Source organism: Capricornis sumatraensis, chromosome 1 (genome assembly GCF_032405125.1).
Source record: "Capricornis sumatraensis isolate serow.1 chromosome 1, serow.2, whole genome shotgun sequence".
NCBI lineage: Eukaryota > Metazoa > Chordata > Mammalia > Artiodactyla > Bovidae > Capricornis > Capricornis sumatraensis.
This window is the reverse complement of record NC_091069.1, coordinates 104,624,113-104,638,134: the sequence shown is the minus strand read 5'-3', so window position 1 is coordinate 104,638,134 and position 14,022 is coordinate 104,624,113. Positions and strand designations below refer to the sequence as shown.

The 14,022-nt window shown below is 43.2% G+C and overlaps 1 protein-coding gene across 3 annotated transcripts in view; it reads left to right on the top strand.

Annotated features, from left to right (window-relative positions):
- Window positions 1-12,378, top strand: part of BUB1 (BUB1 mitotic checkpoint serine/threonine kinase) — a 35,310-nt gene extending 22,932 nt beyond the window's left edge. For 2 of the 3 annotated variants that reach the window (XM_068973902.1, XM_068973911.1), the window contains 9 exons: window positions 40-127; window positions 1,610-1,845; window positions 3,218-3,361; window positions 5,653-5,768; window positions 8,200-8,361; window positions 8,528-8,685; window positions 8,788-8,962; window positions 9,990-10,096; window positions 12,183-12,378. In XM_068973902.1, the coding sequence (XP_068830003.1) occupies window positions 40-127; window positions 1,610-1,845; window positions 3,218-3,361; window positions 5,653-5,768; window positions 8,200-8,361; window positions 8,528-8,685; window positions 8,788-8,962; window positions 9,990-10,096; window positions 12,183-12,378 (1,382 nt within the window). Of the gene's footprint in view, window positions 1-39; window positions 128-1,609; window positions 1,846-3,217; window positions 3,362-5,652; window positions 5,769-8,199; window positions 8,366-8,527; window positions 8,686-8,787; window positions 8,963-9,989; window positions 10,097-12,182 lie in introns of all 3 variants that reach the window. The other variant, XM_068973920.1, reaches the window with a different exon arrangement.
- The last annotated feature ends 1,644 nt before the right edge of the window (window positions 12,379-14,022 follow it).

The following is a 14,022-nucleotide window of genomic DNA, read 5'->3' as shown; positions in this document are numbered from 1 at the left end:
TGTGTACAGTGTCCATCTCTATTTTCTTGTGTGTTTCAGAAAATATGGTGGCAAGCCAGCACACCCATGTGGCTGTGGATCCTTGTGCAAGAAACAAGGTGGAGCCCTTGAAAGAGAGAAAGTTCAGGTATTGTGGGGGTGTGTGTGGTTCTGTCTGTCTCCATTTTCATTGTGGTGTTGCTTTTTAATCTGTAAAGGAGGACCTCATTCCTGTCTTTAAGGGCTGCCAGAGTTTTTATTAACTGAGAGCTTTAAGTCAGAAGGTACTCTGTAGATGTAAGTACAGTGATTAGGGACTTCCCTAACCACTTCCAGTGGTCAAGACCTCACCTTCCAGTGCAGAGGATGAAGGTTCGATCCCTGGTTGGAGAACTAAGATCCCACATGCCTTGCAGCCAAAAAAACCAGAACATAAAACAACAGAAGCAATCGTAACAAATTCAATAAATATTTTGAAAGGATAAAAAAAAATTAAATGCAATGATTAACAGGCACACTCGGTTTTAACACATCAGGGAGTGAGAGAAGCGGCTGGGGCAGCAGAGAGTCCCTGATTTCTGCTGACTGGGGAGTAGAACTGCATGGTGAAATCATGGGAGGAAGGAGAAGGGCATGTCTTCCCATACCAGGACAGTCCTAATTATGATGAAGACAGAGAGGCCCAAATCAAGGGACAGACTACAGAATAGCTGGACTGACTAAGGCCTTAGGGAACCAGGAAAGACCGAGAAACTCACAGGAGGAGAGTAAGGAAGGTGACAACTAAATGCAACACGGTGTCCACAAATGGATCCTGGAGCTAGCACGGTGTCTTGTGGAAAACCTGGCAAAATCCAGATGAGGTCTGGAAGTTTGTCAGTGGTAGTGCGACAGAGGTTGGTTTACTGCTTTTGACAAGAGAGCCACTTTAATGTGAGATGGTAGCATTAGAGGAAATTGATGAGGAGCTTATGGGAATTCTCTGTTATCTTTGCAACAGATGATTAAAATTACTCCAGAATTAGTATTTGCATGTAGGTGAATTTACAAATATGGACTCCGTGAGTGATGAGAGTCAACTGTGTCCATGTGTGAGCGTCCCCAGTGTGTGTGTATGTGTGTGCCTAAATGTCCCCCAGTGTGTGTGTGTGTCTGAATGTCCCCCAGTGTGTGTGTGTGTCTAAATGTCCCCGTGTTGTGTGTATGTGTGTGTGTCTAAATGTACTGCTGTTAGGTTATCGAATTATGGCTGACATTTTCTGTTTGTTTCAGTGTCATAAAAGAAGCCATTTTTGTAATAAAGTTAAATATTTAACCTCATTCACAGTACTGATGCTTAGAGGACAACTCAGGGAAATAAACTTCCCAGCATATCCTGCTAAAGAATATCCAGTGTCTCACCTCACCTATTTATCTAATATTACCATGTTTTTTATTTCTGTTCATACTGTATGAACCATGTATTCACATATATTTGTACAAAGAAAGTGCTTTAATCAACTTTGTGAAGCAGATTTGAAATGTCCTTCATAGAATGAAAAGGAAACTGTTCTGTGGGACTTTGATGCGATCAAACCCAGTAAGCTTGTAATCACGTGTTTTGCTTCCTCTGTCCCTTTATCATATCCAGTCCAGTTGAAGAGACACGCCCAGACCCAGTGTGCCCCACAGATGGCCCTTCGGCATCCTTGCTCCGTCTGGGCCAGCCTGCTGCAGCCGTGCTGACGAGCGAGGCAGAGCAGGGTCTCAAGGCCTGTAAAGTCACAGACCCCGACTTGGCCACTGCAGAGGATCCGGCAGAAGCCAGCACTGGGCTCCAGGCTGAACTGATGCAGGCTGGCCCGCTTGGGAATGTCGACGCTCCAAGTATGAACCGATGCTCAGTCTTAACTGTTCCCTGAATAAGGACATTAGCCTGGTAAAAGCTGCTTCATGAAAGAAACTCAAAAGAGTAGGAACTTGAATGACGTTGAGCAGAACACAGACGTGCGGGTTACCTCACTGTGCATACAACAGCAGCCTCCTTGAAGGAATAATTTTAATTTTAAAATATCAAAATAACTACTGTTGGAAAAAGCAAGTGGAATTGGGGGGGCCCACTATGTGCCAGGCATTTAATCTGACACTGTTAGCTCCATTTTACAGAAAAGTAAATGGGCTCAGGATCGAAGGACCCCTATCCTTACCCCAAGGCTACACAGAAATAGTCTTAAATAGTGGTTAAGAGCACAGACTCTGAAGATAGACTAGCTAGATTTTTTTAAAACACAGATTTACTACTTTACATAAGTGGCTGCGCTGGATCTTAGTTATGGCGCGTGGGATCTTCAGTCTTTAGTTGCAGCATGAGGGATCTAGTTCCCTCAGCAGGGATCAAACTTGGGCCCCCTGCATTGGCAGCATGGAGTCTAACGACTGGACCACCAGGAGGTCCCCAGACTAGCTAGATTCTCGTCCTAGCCACCCCCTCTTAGGCTGTCGTTTGATCTTGGCCAAGATCATTTCAATTCTCTGTGGCCCTCTCTTCCGTAAAGTGGAGGGGGTGGCAGTACCTCCCTTAGCGTCTTACTGTAAGGGCCATGTGAGTCACTAAACATGAAGGGCTCAGAACACTGTCCTGCATCCACTCAGCACTAGTGTCAGTCATGTTGGATTAGACTGGTAACTGCCACTAATGGAATTTGTTAGAGCATTCTAAATTGGGCAGAAACTTTTCTTCCCTTTAGAAATGGTTTCTCTCTGTAGATCTAAAGTGTTTCTCATACAGATAAATTGCAGATAGTACAGTCCACAGGGTCACAAAGGGTCGGACATAACTTAGCAACTGAACAACAAGCAAGAGTGCAAGTGTTAAAAGGCAGCATGTTTTCTAGGTAGAAGTGGACAAGGGGCTTAAAGAGTACATAGCTGAGCATGTCAGTAAGGAACCCCCAAGTCTGCCTTTAAGGTGTGCACCCCCAGTTCTGTTAAGGCAGAATCATGAACAGATGCTCCTGATTTGGATTTCCTTTGTCACAACTGAACACGCAAACTTGTGGGTCTGAAAATGACCGACGATGAACTGCAGGACTACCAGTTTTGACTTTTGAAATGATAATTTATTATTTGAATCAATGCTCTTTAGAGATAAGACTTAAAAGGTTATTTAACGAAGGGCTCCACTTGCTTTGTCTTATGATTTATTTGGTAGGTCTTGCCTACTGAATTCATTTCCTTTTTTTGTTCCCATTCCTTCAAGACTTCACTGTTGAGAACCCCTGGGATGAGGAGCTGATTCTCAAACTTTTATCCGGGCTTTCTAAACCAGTGAGTTCCTATCCAAATACTTATGAATGGGCATGTAAGCTTCCAGCCATCAAGCCCAAGACTGAATTCCAGTTAGGTAAGCACCATATGGGTCATGACACTTTAAATTCTCTTTTCCCTACGGGAGTTGATGCTGACTGGTGTGTGTGTGTGTGGTGTTTCTCCTCCTGTCACCTCCCCGCCCCTCCCACCAATAACAGGTTTCACCTGCAGTTTCACCTGTAGTAGTAAGACGAGAGCATCTTGTTACGGCATAACTATAGGATTTGATTGCTGCTGTGACTGTGACTATAAAGGGCAACTGGGCAGTTATCTGTCAAAATTAAAAACACATATACGTTTAGACCCAGACACCCACTTTTAAGAATTTCTGCAGATAACACTTGCATACCTTCAAAGTGATGTGTGTGTGTAAAGCAGCAGGTTGGAAGCAACACAGACAGCTGTAGGCACTGCTTAAATAAATGATGGAACATGCACGTGTGCTCAGTTGAGTCTGACTCTGTGACCCCATGGACTGCAGCCCACCTGGCTCCTCTGTCCATGGGATTTCCCAGGCAAGCATACCATTTCCTTCTCCAGGGGATCTCCCCAACCCAGGAATCAAACCTGTGTTTCCTGCATTGGCAGGTGGATTCTTTACCACTGAGCCACCAGGGAAGCTATATTATCCTTTTAATGTCCACAGGATCTATAGTGATGCCCCGTCTTTCATTTCTACAATTAGTGATATGTGTGCTCCTTATTTTTTCTTATCCTGGCAGAGGCTTATCCGTTTTATTGGTATTTTCAAAGAACCAACTTTTTTTTTTCCACAGAATCAACTTCTGTTTTCACTAATTTTCTGTATTGATTTTTACTTTTAAATTTCATTGATTTCTACTTTAATTCTTATTATTTCTTTTCTCTTCCTACTTTGGATTTAATGTGCTCCTTTTCTAGATTTCTAAGGTAGAAACTAAGATTACTGATTTTAGATCTTCTTTTCTAACATAGACATTCAGTGCAGTAAACTTCTCTCTCAGCCTGCATTTCATGCATCTCACCATTTCAGTAAAGTGTGTTTTCGGACTGTGTTATTTTGGCTCCAAGTGTTTGAGGGCTCTCCAGCGCTCCTTCTGTTATGACTACTAGTTTAATCCCGTAAGTGCGTGATTTCTTTTTTTTAACTGTATTTTATGACCCAGAGAGTGATCTTTACCGGTGACTATTCCACGCAAGCTTAGAGAATGTGCGTTCTGCTGTTGTTAGATTACTCCGTAAATGTCTGTTAGACCCAGCTGGTTGGCGGTGCTGTTCTGTCAGCCACGCCCTTTCTGACTTTCTGCCTGTTGGCTGTCAGTTGCTGACAGAGGGATGTAGGAATCTCCAACTGTGATAGTGAAGTAATCTGTTCTCCTTGGAAGTCTGTCAGTTTTTTTCGTCACTATTTTGATGCTCTGTTCTTCGGCTCGCACACTGATGCCTTCCAAACTCCTTATATGCCAGCTACAAACGAGAAAGCGACTTCTTTATATTCGATTTTAAACGTGATTTTTTTTTTTTTATAATCTATTACAACTTGACCTCTGTGGTCTTTCTCCCAAAATGAATAACTCCAGTGTCACTAAACAATATCAAAACAAATCCGGGTGAGAGGCATTCTACAGCTCATCAGAAAAGTGCTCCGTGGAGCTGCCACTGCTGTCAGAAAGTTAGGACTGCCACAGCCAGCAGAGGCCGAGGAGGCGTGACCACGCCCGAGGACAGTAGGCGAGGACTAGTGAAGTCTCAGTAAAGTGTGCAGCTAGGCAACAGTAACCTGCCAGTCTTGGCTCTTGTTTGTTACCAGTGTACCTTGGTGATGTAAAAGTTAACAAAAGGGAAACTGGATGCAGAACAAACAGAAACTCTACCGTCTTGGCAACGTTTCTATCAATCAAAAACTGTAAACAGAAAGTTTACTGCAATAAAAATTTTAAATTACCTGTTAGAAATATCGGTACAATTATACTCTGTCCCTTTTATTCTGATGTTAAAACGCTTGCGTTTTTCGTAGGCATGGTAGACCTTTGTTTAGCACTTTGCGGATGATGTTTACGTGTTCTTTGATGTCACAACAGTCTTGCCAACTAGGCAGCACAGGTATTTCCCCTTTAGACATGAGAGCATGGGTGACGAGGATGGCTGCCCGTCCCCAGCCATGCTGCCCTGGCTCCCATCACTCCATGGAAGACTGGCCAAACACTTCCTAAGGGAGCTGTACCCACGTTTATTTATTAAAGCAACTCAAGCACCAAGAATAATTTACAAATACTTCGTTTTGACAGTCTTTAGTGTTCTGAGCTTCTTTTTTGTTTTTTCATTTTGACTTCTCTCTCTCCTCAGGTTCTTTGCTGGTCTACGTTGATCACTTTATTGGAGAAGGGGCTTTCGCCCAAGTCTATGAAGTTACCCATGGAGATGTGAACAACAGCAAAAATAAGGAGAAATTTGCTTTGAAGGTAAATGATCTAAACAATATAGAAATGCATTTTAGAACTTGAGATTGCCGGTCTCTCTTTTTTTTTTTTTTAAGATAGTGGTGGTTTCAGGGACTTCCCTGATGGTCCAGAGGATAAAATTCCCCACTCCCAACACAGTTCAAATTCCAGTTCAGTCACTCAGTCATGTCCAATTCTTTGCAACCCCATGGAGTGCAGCATGCCAGGCATCCCTGTCCATCACCAACTCCTGAAGCTTACTCAAACTCAAGTCCATCGAGTCAGTGATGCCATCCAGCCATCTCATCCTCTCTTGTCCCCTTCTCCGCCCACCTTCAATCTTTCCCAGCATCAGGTCTTTTCCAGTGAGTCAGCTCTATCTACACATCAGGTGGCCAAATTGCTGGAGCTTCAGCTTCAGCATCAGTCCTTTCAGTAAATACTGCAGGACTGATTTCCTTTAGGATGGACTGGCTTGATCTCCTTGCAGTGCAAGGGACTCTCAAGAGTCTTCTCTAACACCACAGTTGAAAAGCATCAATTCTTTGGTGCTCAGCATTCTTTATGGTCAAACACTCATATCCATACATGACTAGACGGACCTTTGTCAGTAAAGTAATGTCTCTGCTTATTAATATGCTGTCTACGTTGGTCATAGTTATTTTTCCAAGGAGCAACTATCTTTTAATTTCATGGCCGCAGTCACCATCTGCAGTGATTGTGAGGCCCAAGAAAATAAAGTCTGTCACTGTTTCCATTGTTTTCCCATCTATTTGCCACAAAATGATGGGACTGGATGCCATGATCTTAGTTTTTTGAATTTTGAGTTTTAAGCCAGCTTTTCCACTCTCTTTCACTTTCATCAAGAGGCTTTTTAGTTCATCTTCGCTTTCTGCCATAAGGGTGGTGTCATCTGCATATCTGAGGTTATTGATATTTCTCCCAGCAATCTTGATTCCAGCTTGTGTTTCATCCAGTCTGGCATTTCACAAGTTAAATAAGCAATCTGGCATTTAAATAAGTTAAATAAGCAATCTGGCATTTCACAAGTTAAATAAGCAATCTTGATTCCATCTTGTGTTTCATCCAATCTGGCATTTCACAAGTTAAATAAGCAGGGTAACAGTATGCAGCCTTGACGTACTCCTTTCCCAAGTTGGAACCAGTCTGTTGTTCCATATCCGGTTCTAATTGTTGCTTCTTGACCTGCATACAGATTTCTCAGGGGGCAGGTCAGGTGGTCTGGTATTCCCATCTCTTTCAGAATTTTCCAGTTTGTTGTGATCCACAAAGTCAAAGGCTTTGGTGTAGTCAATAAAGCAGAAGTAGATGTTTTTCTGGAACTCTCTTGCTCTTTCGATGACCCAACGGATGTTGGCAATTTGATCTCTGGTTCCTCTGCCGTTTCTAAATCCAGCTTGAACATCTGGAAATTCTCGGTTCACGTATTGCTGAAGCCTGGCTTGGAGAATTTTGAGCATTACTTTGCTAGCGTGTGAGATGAGTGCAATTGTGTGGTAGTTTGAACATTTTTGGCATTGCCTTTCTTTGGGATTAGAATGAAAATTGACCTTTTCCAGTCCTGTGGCCACTGCTGAGTTTTCCAAATTTGCTGGCATATTGCGTGCAGCACCTTTACAGCATCATCTTTTAGGATTTAAAATAGCTCAACTGGAATTCCATCACCTCCACTAGCTTTGTTCGTCGTGATACTTCTTAAGGCCCACTTGACATTGCACTCCAGGATGTCTTGTTCTAGGTGAGTGATCACAGCATCATGGTTATCTGGGTCATGAAGATCTTTTTTGTGTAGTTCTTCTGTGTATTCTTGCCACCTCTTCTTAATATCTTCTGCTTCTGATAGGTCCATACCATTTCTGTCCTTTATGGAGCCCATCTTGCATGAAAGTTCCCTTGGTATCTCTAATTTTCTTGAAGCGATCTCTAGTCTTACCCATTCTGTTGTTTTCCTGTTTCTTTGCATTGATCCCTGAGGAGGGCTTTCTTATCTCTCCTTGCTATTGTTTAAAACTCTGCATTCAAATGGATAAATCTTTCCTTTTTTGAAATCAAATCGCAACACAGGGTGCCTGCATTCAAGCCCTGGTCAGGGAACTGGACTCCACTTGCCACAACTAAGACTTTGCATGCTGAATCTAAGACCCAGCATAGCCAAATAAATATTAAAAGAAATAGTCTTTTAAAAAAAAAGATAGTAATGGTTTCATTTAGATCTGTTGTCAGCACTTAGGAAACAAAACTATATCCCACAGGGATTCAGAACTGCCTTGCTGCTAAAATTACCTTGCAGCAATCCCCATACTGCAGCAGCGATTCATAGCTTGTCATCACTTTTCTATCCCATGCCCCCTTTTTTTGGATGAAGTTGCTTTCTTGCAGTCATTTTCCAGAACACGAGCTGGATGTGAATGTTATGTTACCTGCTTTGCAGGTCCAGAAGCCTCCCAACCTCTGGGAATTCTACATTGGGACCCAGCTGATGGAAAGACTGAACCCAAGTGTGCAGCACATGTTCATCAGGTTCTATTCGGCCCACCTGTTCCAGAATGGCAGCGTGTTAGTAGGGGACCTCTACAGCTACGGCACGCTATTGGTAAGTGTGATGCTTTGATGACACAAGCATGAAGGGGTTTGCTTTGCACATCCCTTCTTGCACTTGAAGCTTTTATTGGAGTGGTGCAAGGGGCAAAGCTCTTGGTTTGAAATTTCATTAATCATGGGCAGCCAACTCAGGACATTCCACTGTCCATTGCTTCTAGAATGCCATTAATCTCTATAAAAATACCCCTGAAAAAGTGATGCCTCAGGCACTAGTCCTCGCTTTTGCCATCAGAATGCTCTGCATGATCCAGCAAGTCCATGACTGTGAAATCATCCACGGAGACATCAAGCCAGACAATTTCATACTCGGAAACAGGCAAGTGTTGCACTTTGAATGGGTACTTCTCTGACCATCTCCCCCAGCAGCCTTTTATTTTCTGTGCTTACACAGCCTGGTACTTGTTTGTGTTTAACACAGATTTTTGGAACAAGACAACAAAGATGATGACTTATCTGCCGGCTTGGTCCTGATTGACTTGGGTCAGAGTATAGACATGAAACTTTTTCCGAAAGGAACTGCATTTACAGGGAAGTGTGAAACTTCTGGTTTCCAGTGTATTGAGATGCTCAGTAACAAGCCATGGAACTACCAGGTAGAGAGCTAGAGAGATCTGAAAACGTTTCCTGGATTACATTCACTGCAGTCTCGACGTGAATTTGGGCATCCAGATAGTTTGAGCTGGTGTAGACCTCTTCTCAGAGAAGGCAATGGCACCCCACTCCAGTACTCTTGCCTGGAAAATCCCATGGGCGGAGGAGGCTGGTGGGCTGCAGTCCATGGGGTCGCTAGGAGTCGGACACAACTGAGCGACTTCACTTTTGCTTTTCACGTTCATGCATTGTAGAAGGAAATGGCAATCCACTCCAGCGTTCTTGCCTGGAGAACCCCAGGGACGGGGAAGCCTGGTGGGCTGCCGTCTATGGGGTCGCACAGAGTCGGACACGACTGAAGCGACTTAGCAGCAGCAGCAGTCCTCTTCTGGCCCGGGGGATAGACCACACTGCAGAGCTGTTTTCAGTCGTAGGCACGTCACACTTTGTGAGGCTTGGGGTGCAGCTCGGAAACGACAGCTGGCCCCTGGGGAGGAGGGGGCACGTCTACCGGGCTAACCCTGCACTGGCTGTGTGACAGGGAACAAGACAGTGGCCCGGGAAGAACGGAGCTTCCTGAGATGCTCCGGCCGGGGCGGGTGATCCGCCATCTGTGGAAGCCTCCAGCAAAGCCTAGACGGCCACTCATAGGGCACGTCAGTGTGAGGGCTGACGTGTGGCTTCCAAAATTCTTTAAAACTGAAATCCTGTGACTGTTTCCGATGATTTATTGTATTTGCTGCATAACTTGGACAGACATGATAATTTACTCACGTGTAAATTACTATTTTAATCATTGATACATACCCATATTTTCATTTTCTTTTATTAAAAAACTTGATTTTGTACTGGAGTATAGCCAGTTAATAACATGGTGATAGTTTCAGGTGGACGGCGAAGAGACTCAGCCGTACATACACGTGTGTCCTTTCTCCCCCGACTCCCCTCCCGTCAGGCTGCCCGATGACACTGAGCAGAGTTCCCTGTGCTGCACAGGAGGTCCCTGTTGATACCCATATTTCTTTTTAGATTGATTACTTTGGAGTTGCTGCAACCATATACTGCATGCTTTTTGGCACTTACATGAAAGTGAAAAATGAAGGGGGCATCTGGAAGCCTGAAGGTCTCTTTAGAAGGTGGGTATTAACATTGGGCAAGTGTATGAGGGTTCCCTTTTCTCTGTATCCTCACAAGATTTGTTATTTGTGTTCTTTTTGATGATAGCCATTCTGACAGGTGTGAAGAGATATCTCATTGTGGTTTCGATTTGCATCTCCATGATGATTAGCGATGTTGAGTGTCTTTTCATGTGCCTGTTGACCATCTGCGTTTCCTCTTTGGGGCAATGTCTATTCAGTTCTTCTTCCCACTTTTAAATTGGGAGAATCAGTTGTGTTTTTGACAAGGATGCCAATATAGTTCAATTGGGAAGAATAATCTTTTCAATAAATATTACTGGGATATCTAGATATTCACGTGCAAAAGGATGAAATTAAATTCCTACCTCACAGAATACACAGAAATTAACTTAAAATGGATCATAGACATGAAAGTAACAACTAAAATTATAACAGTTTTAGAAGAAAACTCTGTGTTTCTTCTAAACAGGAGTAAAACTCTGTGACTTTGGATTAAGCAGTTTCTTAGAAAAAAATACCAAAAAGCAACAAAAGAATAGACAAGTTGTTCTAAACCAAAATTTTAAACTTTTTTTTCTGCAAATGATACTGTCAAGAAAGTAAAAAACAACTCAGAACTGGAGAAAATATTAGCAAATCATGTATCTGATATAGGACTTGTGTTCAGAATATATTAAAAATACTTGCAGTCAATCATATACAGATAAATAGCCCATTTTTTAAATGACCAAAGGATCTGAATAGACATTCCTCCAAAGAAGTTGTATAAATGATCAATATACACATGAAAAGGAAAATGTAAATCAAAACTACAGTGAAATACCACTTCATACCAGCTAGGATGGCTGTAATAAAAAAGACAGACATTTATCAGCACCACTAACAAGAGGACAGGGAGAGATTGGAATGCTCATACGTAGCTAGTAAGAGTGTAAGGTGGTGCAGCTGCTTTGAAAAATAGTCGAGCAGGTCCTTAAAAGTTTAAATATATAAAGTAGATGTAGCAAGTCTGCTCCTAGATACACCCCCAAGAGAAATTAAAACAGATGTCCATACAAAATCCTTTACGTAAGTATTCCTAATAGGCAGAAAATGTGGAAGCAACTCAAATGTCCATAAAATGCTGAGTAGATAAAGACGTTATGATGTATCCATACGATGACTATTATTCAGCCATTTAAAAGGAAGATGTACTGATACATGCTATAAAATGGGTGTACCTGAAGACATTATAAATCATATGGTTTGTAAGTTATATTGCAGTAAAGCTGATTTGACAACATAATCAGCTTGGATACTGTTGTAAATCTTTATGCCCAAGCTGAACCCAGATCAATGAGATCATTCTCTTACGGTGAAACTCAAGCATCAGTATTTTTTAAAGTTCCCCAGGTGATTGCATTGTGTAGCGAAGACTGAGTATCACAGCTCTAGAATCAGCTCTAATCTAAATGAGCTTCTAATTTAGGAAACTGGAGAAGGCGGATGGCACCCCACTCCAGTACTCTTGCCTGGAAAATCCCATGGACAGAGGAGCCTGGTGGGCTGCAGTCCATGGGGTCGCTAAGAGTCAGACACGACTGAGAGACTTCACTTTCACTTTTATGCATTGGAGAAGGAAATGGCAACCCACTCCAGTTTTCTTGCCTAGAGAATCCCAGGGACGGGGAGCCTGATGGGCTGCCATCTATGGGGTCGCACAGAGTTGGACATGACTGAAGCGACTTAGCAGCAGCAACAGCATTAACATTGGTGCTACAGTGGATGTTGCCTTCTGTCTGGTGGAAGATGGACCTTTGCCACGAACATCCATGCCTTGGGAAGCAGGGTGACATAGCACAGTCCTGGCCCTCTGCACTGAGAAAGCTAAGCGGTTCTATTTCTCCATTCATAACTTGTTCAGCAAGGTGTGTGTAGACATTTACCTGAAACTCTAATTCCTCTTAGTTATAATAGAGTCAGCATTTTCATTCTTGATGCATTAAGCTGGCTTTAGGTGAGAGTGAAGTCAGATGCAAGAGTGGGGTTGCCAGGCGTGTTGAAGGCTACACTTCATCCTTCTTTTACGGCTTTGTCTCATCAGGCTTCCTCACCTGGACATGTGGAATGAATTTTTTCACGTAATGTTGAATATACCCGATTGTCATCATCTTCCATCTTTGGATTTGTTGAGGCAGAAGCTAAAGAAAACATTTCAAGAACACTACACCAGCAAGATCAAGACCCTGTGTAATAGGCTAATTGTATTGCTCTTAGAATATAAGCGTTCTCGGAAGTAAAATATGGACACTCCCTGGAGATCACTTTGTAAATACCTGCCCGTTCACTCAGTCCCTCGATGTCTACATTTGCTATTATTGTCAATGTTTCTTAAAAATAAAAGCCCACAAAGCACATCCATGTGAATAGTTGTTACAGACATTTCAGTGAAATACTCAACAGGATAAGGTCCCTGCCTAGCAGCCGAGTACACTGCTTTTGGGGTGGATGCGAGCATTTATGAGGGCAGTCTGCACAAGGACGTGCTCTGAAAGCACTTAAGACACTGACCGGTTTACTTTCAGCCAGAAAAGAGACACGTCTGGTTTTTTCACCCAAATTTAAAGGTTTATATTTGCATAAAACAAGCAAAATTTCCCCAGATATATCCAGCGAACTTCATGTTTTTATGAATAAAATGTGCATGTCCTTTATATATATAACTGTGTGTGCATATAAATGTATAGCTTCCCAAGTGGCGCTAGTGGTAAGGAACCCGCCTGCCAGTGCAGGAGACATAAGAGACGGCCTCAAAGCCTTGGGTCGGGAAGATCCCCTGGAGGAGGGCCTGGCACCCCACTCCAGTATTCTTGCCTGGAGAATCCCATGGACAGAGGGGCCTGGCGGGCTACAGTCCATGGGGTCACACAGAATTGGACACAACTGAAGTGATTAGCACGCATACATGCCCTTTGTCATACCTGTTCATTGCTATCCACGGGAAATAATGCAGGTGTCTGTTTTTTTAAAGTACCATGAAAAAGACTATCCCAGAGCTTGAAAATGGTCATATAAACCCCATACATCATTAATGAGCTCTGAAATAACAGCAGCCAACATCATTCATTGACCGGCCCCTGCATTAGAAGGTGAAGTCTCAACCACTGGACCACCAGGGAGGTCCTGCAAATATGTTTTTATTTTAAAAATAATATAACCTACATGATTGATCAAACGTATCCTCAAATTAGAAGGAAACCAACATTAGATTTACTGTGTCAAAACAACAGCACTGATAAAGACATTTGTGGGGTTTTTTTCTTTCCTCTTAAAAATGTTTTCAGTGGTAACGACTAAAACAGATAAGGGTGCTGTTTTACTAAAGTGAAAGTGTCAGTTACTCAGTCATGTCCAACTCGGCAACTACATGGAGCCTGCCAGGCTCCTCTGTCCATGAGATTCTCCAGACAAGAATACTGGAGTGGGTTGCCATTCCTTTCAAGGTATTTTCCTGACCCAGGGATGGAAACCAGGTCTCCTGCACTGCAGGCAGATTCGCCGCCTGAGCCACCCCGGAAGCCCCCTGTTGTACTAAACTCAGAGCTAAATGAGTCCATCTGTGAAAAACAGCTGTGGTGCCTTCTTGTCTTGGGCAGGGAGAACCCTTGGCCTCTGCTTCCATCCCATCAACATGTCCTGCCTCTCTGCCAGCCCATTTGCTGTTACTCAGTCTTCAGCCCCATCACACCCAGGACACCCTCTGCATCCTTCACACCAGCAACCGCAACCTGACCAGCGTCATCTCAGTGCTGCTGCCACCCACCTGGTGCCCAGTCTGTGCCAAGGACTTCACTCACCACCTGCACAGTCAGCTTTCCTAGCTACAGCCTTGTCCCCAGGGAGGAAGGCTCCGTTGAAACAAAAGAAGTCATTTTATTAAATAC